At 36.5% G+C, this 6,000-nt stretch overlaps 1 protein-coding gene across 4 annotated transcripts in view; it reads right to left on the bottom strand.

Annotated features, from left to right (window-relative positions):
• The window catches only part of LOC106874241 (junction-mediating and -regulatory protein), an 83,911-nt gene that overhangs the window by 12,761 nt on the left and 65,150 nt on the right, over positions 1-6,000 (bottom strand). For all 4 annotated transcript variants that reach the window (XM_089347026.1, XM_089347024.1, XM_089347023.1 and 1 more), the window contains 3 exons: positions 5,895-5,985; positions 3,581-3,746; positions 590-756 (listed from right to left, as the gene is read on the bottom strand). In XM_089347026.1, coding sequence (XP_089203152.1) covers positions 590-756; positions 3,581-3,746; positions 5,895-5,985 — 424 coding nt within the window. The remainder of the gene's footprint in view (positions 1-589; positions 757-3,580; positions 3,747-5,894; positions 5,986-6,000) is intronic.

Genomic DNA, 6,000 nt, shown 5'->3' with positions numbered 1-6,000 from the left:
TGGAAAATGGCTAATATTTTCTACAAACTTTGCTTTTGTTACATTTATTCAAATCCCAAAGAACCCCTTTCAACACATGGCTATGATGCTCTCCCACTCTACTCCTGCTCACAATCAGAGATGCACATACTGTCCACCACCAAGGAACATGCTCAAGTAGTTAAGGTCAAGCAAAATCTGTGGTTGAGCAGAATATTAGCTATAATGATATTTTTGCTCCATCAACTCAGTGCTGGATCTATCTGAAATCTAATGGAAAAGAGGTGAGTTTCAAACACTCGTGTCCAGGTCACAAAAGCAAAGTTTGAAGGGAATATTAGTCATTTCCTTCGATTTCTAGATAGAAGCAAATAGGAAATAACACTTACTGACCAAAGACAAAAAAAAAAAATTAAAATTTTGTTACAGAGAGTAATGATTCTCACTGGTCTCAGAGAGGCTGCAAAAGCTATGGGTATTGTTCCTTACTCCAGACCTGCCCCTTATAGCCTACAAAAATAAATAAAATCCCTGCAGTCTAAGTCATTCTAACTGGACTTATGAACTTGACTAACTTTGATTTTGCAGTGAATAAAAGAAAAAAACTTGCCTTTTTGTTTCGAAAAGATGCTTTCTTCTGTTGGATACGGTTTATCTGACTTTTTAGATGCTGCAGGTGCGGGTTAGATGCTGTTGTTGTAGTCATTGGTTCATCATATTCTTTCAAACTTTCTGCATCTTCAAATGCATCATAGAAAACACCAGATTCTTCTTCATCTGACCAATCAGAAAAAAAAAAAATGAAAACTATATTGTGACTGTCATCACATAAAATTCATTATTACTTTTATAAAAAGAAACAAAAAAAGGACCCTTTTATACCTTCAACCCCCAGACTGACTTTCGTTAGCCATGCTAACATTTATGTAACTAACAGTTTTCCAGAACTTAATGGTTGTACCCTACATGTCACATCTGCTTCTCTGCATTTAAGTTTCTCATGATCATCATCATCACTTTAACATCCACTTTTCCAGCCTTGCTTGGGTCAAATGGAATCTATTGAGGCATATTATTCTACAGTCAGATGCCCTTCTAGTTACCAATCCTCAGCTGTTTCCAAATAAGGTAATATTTCCCCATGGCCAGGCACGTTTTCCACAGAAGTGTGGAAACAAACAACACCAGTTGTATGACAATGATGCTTGTTTACAACCATCTCATGATATCAAAACATGGGTGGATGAATAGATGGACCCGCCCACCTGCTACATACATTATAAAGAAATAGGTGAGAGCACTCAGGATGGAGCTGGAAAAAGATAAAACATTGTGGTGATGAGGTGTCAGGATAGACCCTCAAGATACGAAACGAGTAGAACTGAATGGGGACAGAAGAACAGGAAGTGTGGGTGAGAGGGTGAATAAAATGAAGAACAGGTAGTAAGGAGTGATAAAGAAGGAAGAGTAGGTGACAAGTGTAGAAATTGAGTAGAAATCTTTGTAAGGAAAGTAATCATTTCTTGGCAACCTGTTTTTGCATACTTAATATCATCTTAGATATGTGGTGTGATAATAAACATTTTTACAAAGAAATTTGTAAGGCTCAAAACTTTGTGACTGATTCTTGTCAAAAGAGTTTTTTTTTAAATAAAAAAAAAAAGTTGATCAGATCAAAAGTATAACGGTGTGGATGTTGGTTATGTCGGGTTATCAATCATTTAGTTGTAAGGTGTAGACAGAACGCTAGAAGTAATATGAGGCGTAAACAGAATGTTAGAAGTAATATACACTCGTAACGGTGTTCGACATGTATGTTGAAGATACCGACATTCCACTAATATCACCGTTATAAGACAGTTTAAACAGATTAAGAAAATGTGTTTTTAATAGCAAGGTGAAGATATGTGAAAGTGAAATTAGGAAGTCATGTTTATCTTAAGAATGTTATTTCGTTTCTTCATACTGGGTTGACTGTATTCTCTCGTTGACAAAAGCTTGAGTATAACTTCATAAAGTGTATACAAATAAATCTTTAGCTAAATCATTTTCCTTATAATAATACGATAAGAGTTCGTACAGATAAATACCAAGAGAAGGACTAGATGTAACACCAATATTTACAATTAATTTATCACAACATAATAGTGATAGGAAAAATTGCAGTACTTATCATAAAGAAGAAAAAACATGTTTTGAAAGAGTCTGTCATGAGAAAGATGACAGGAAAAATTTTCTTATTCAGTTCCTCAAAATTACTCTAAGGAAAGGTTTAGAAAGGTATGACATAAGGTCAAGAAGGATGAACAATGCAAAATAGCATTGTCAGAATGAGTGACAAGGTCCCATGTGGCAAACCAAGGGTCACTGAATAATTTCCCAAAAATCAGGGTTTTTATTACTGCCATAAGCCTGATTCTAAGAACCTTTCTTCATGGGAAAGAGAAGATTAGAATCGATGTATGGACAGTAAAATTGACCAATGGAAAAGTGTAAGACATTTATAAACAAAAGGCAGCCGACACAACTATGATGTCATGCTCCTGCTAAAGTCTTAACTGTTACAAAAGGAAGGATTCTTGGAAACAATACATTTTTCTCCACGCAGTAAGAAAAAAAGACAGCTATTGTGTTACTCTTTTATTTGCTTCAATCATTGGCCATGCTGGGGCACCACTTGAAGGGTTTGGACCTCAATACCTGTTTTCTTTTTTTTTTTTAAAGTCTAGTATTTATTCCGTTAGTCTTTTTTACCAAATTTTTGCTAAGAATAAAGCAACACTAGTCATCAAATATACACATATGCACACACACATTCTGGCACGCAAGAGCCTCTAGATTCACTCTCAAGGCATTGTGTGGCAAAGGGACTATAGTAAAAGGTGTCATATAGCGGAACTAAATATCTGATCACAGAAGAAAGAAACACTACATCATCATTATCATTCATTTATTCATTATCATTCATTATCATTCATTATCATTCATTATCATTCATTATCATTCATTTATTCTTTTACTTGTTTCACTCAAATGACTGTGGCCATGCTGGCACACTGCCTTTAAAGGCTTTTTAGTAAAAAAAATCGACCCCAGGACTTATTCTTTGTAAGCCTAGTACTAATTCTATCTGTCTCTTTTGCTGAACTGCTAAGTTACAGGGATGTAAACACACTTACATTGGTTGTGAAGTGATGGTGGGGGTGGGGACAAACACAGAAACACACACACACATACATACATATATATATTATATATATATATATATATATATATAACAGGCTTCTTTCAGTTTCTGTCTACCAAATCCACTCACAAGACTTTGGTCAGCCCAAGGCTATAGTAGAAGACACTTGCCTAAAGTGCCATGCAGAGGGACTGAACCTGGAACTATGTGGTTGAGAAGCAAACTTCTTATCACATAGCCACACCTGCTGGCATAGGTTGGACAGTTTGACATGAGCTGATGAACCAGAGGATTGTGGCAAGCACCAATAAAAAAAAAATTCTTTGAATGAGACAATTCACAAAGAAATATAATCCTCAAACACAACCCTAACATTTCTCATCCTGAGTAAACAAGATGATGAAACAAACCAACCTTGTACTTGCTTAAGAATGCCATCAATCTGTGTTTTTGCCAAAATTTCTTCTTCATCAAGAATTTTAACACATACATCATGGATCTTAAGGGTCCAATTGAACACTTTTTCTTCAAGTTTCTCCAGTTCTGCTTTGGCCTCAGGATACTCTTTGACAGATGCAATCTAGGATGGAAATGTAAAATAAAGACATTGTCATCAGAGTATTAGCACCATTAAATATTCAAATATTTCATCAACATACTCCTTTGGAAAAATAATACAGTATGAAAACGTGTGGTACTAACATTAATAGGCTTTCTGTTAAATGTTTCATAAGGTAGGTGTGACATTTTCACAAGTAGAGATAAGCATAAGCATGAATGCAGTGATATGTATAAATGGATATACATCTGGATATATATAAATCATCATCATCATCATCATCATCCAGTGTTTTAAATCCAGGTTTTGTCTCCGTTAATGGGGGGTGGCTGGATCTAAGCCAATGCCATAACAACTGCCCTCACACCATCTTGCCCAGTAGAGGGGCTCCGAAAGGCTCTCAGAGAGCAGCATCCCTACCTTCCTGAGCTAGTTTTCCCCTACATTTCTTAAAAATTGTGGCAGAAGCCTTGGTCTCAGGACCACTCATGTCTAGAAACTGAGGTTGGGGGTAAGCAAGGGTATTGCTCCCTGTAGAAAATCCAGCTCTAAGAAAGCCTCATGGTATATAAATTATATGTATAAATGGATATACATCTGGATATATGTAAATAATATGTATAAATAGATATACATTCTGGATACATACATACACACACATACACGCATGACAGAAGTAAATAGACACCCCATAAAACATTGTTTTATCATCATCATCATCATCGTCGTTTAATGTCCGCTTTCCATGCTAGCATGGGTTGGACGATTTGACTGAGGATTGGTGAAACCAGATGGCCACACCAGGCTCCAATCTGATTTGGCAGAGTTTCTACAGCTGGATGCCCTTCCTAACGCCAAACTTGAAAAGGTTTATATTTTTCCTTAATTGACATTGTTATGCTTCAGGTTCTATAAGTGACTGTTTAATGATGTCATGTACAAAAGAAGCCTTGGAATTGTCTGAATTTTAAAGGGACCATATTGTGGGTCAATCTGAAGGTGGATTAGTCAGCTTAAAATTGCAGAAAACCTTAGGATCCTACAGTTAATAGAGTGATTGTGCAATTCACCAGAAAGGAGAAGGAGTACACATCACATCACCCAGGTCAACCAGGGTCCTCTGACAGGACCCTTCATGTTGTTAAAAAAAAGTGTGGAGGATAACCCTTGTTGCAAGGCCTCTGACATAGCAGAACAAGTTGATGTCAGTCCCAGAAGAGCTGTCAGGTATCTCCACAAACTTGGCTACTATGGCAGAGCAGTAAGAAGGAAGCCACTTCTTCGACCAGCCAATATCAAGCAGAGAAAAGATTGGGCCAGTGAGATGGTGGAGAAGCCACTAGTATTTTGGGACACTGTCATATTCTCTGATGAGTTCAGATTTGCTGTATTTTCTGACAGTGGTCGAGTGTGGGTCTAGAGACTCTGTGATCAAGAATTTGTTGTGAAAAGATTGCAGCCAACAATGAAACACAGCAGCTATTCTGTGACAGTCTGGGGAACAATTTGGAGCAATGGTTGACCAGAGCTTGTGGAGTGTGAGGGAAACAAACTCAGATAAATATGTGTCCATATTACAGAAAGGACTCCTTTCAATCTTCTCCAGTGGTAAAATGATTAAAGATATGAAAGATAGGGCTCCTTGTCATATTGCTAAAATGACCCAAGATTGGTTGGAAGAGAATGGCCTTAAAAAGCTTCCATGGCCAAGGCAGTCACCAGATATGAACCCTATTGAACATTTCTGGGGTGTAATGGACAGGACACTTTGTAAAAGAACAAGAAAGTATCTTCAAAGCCAGATCTTTTGAGATTACTGCATGAAACTTAGCAAGAAATTCCTCAAGAGAATATTCGTCATCTGATCAGCAGCATGCCTAATAAGGTCTTTGAATTGAAAAATGCAAAGGGGACATGTCTACTAAATATTAGATATTCACATTATAATAATTAATAGATAATTTGAATGCATAATTCCAGATTTAAATTAATTTTAATGAATATAAGAGTGTCTATTTACTTCTGTTATATCTGTATGTAAAGTCATTTTAAGTCTATTTGCCATGCTAGTATGAGTAGGATGATTTGACATAATTCAATGGGTATCATAAAAAAAGCTAAAAGTTTTCAAGAAATGGGTCTACTTGTTAATGATCTTTAAACTCTTACCTCTTTTTTCACTTTGTCTCGCTCCTGTATGTATTCCTTCTGGATATTATGGAGAAGCTGTAGCCGCTCATTAGAGAGGTCTATCCGGATGCTTTAAAATTGGTAC

The sequence above is a fragment of the Octopus bimaculoides genome, chromosome 2 (genome assembly GCF_046866305.1).
Source record: "Octopus bimaculoides isolate indiv1 chromosome 2, ASM4686630v1, whole genome shotgun sequence".
NCBI lineage: Eukaryota > Metazoa > Mollusca > Cephalopoda > Octopoda > Octopodidae > Octopus > Octopus bimaculoides.
Note: the sequence above shows the minus strand (reverse complement) of the source record. Positions and strands in the feature narration are given on the sequence as shown.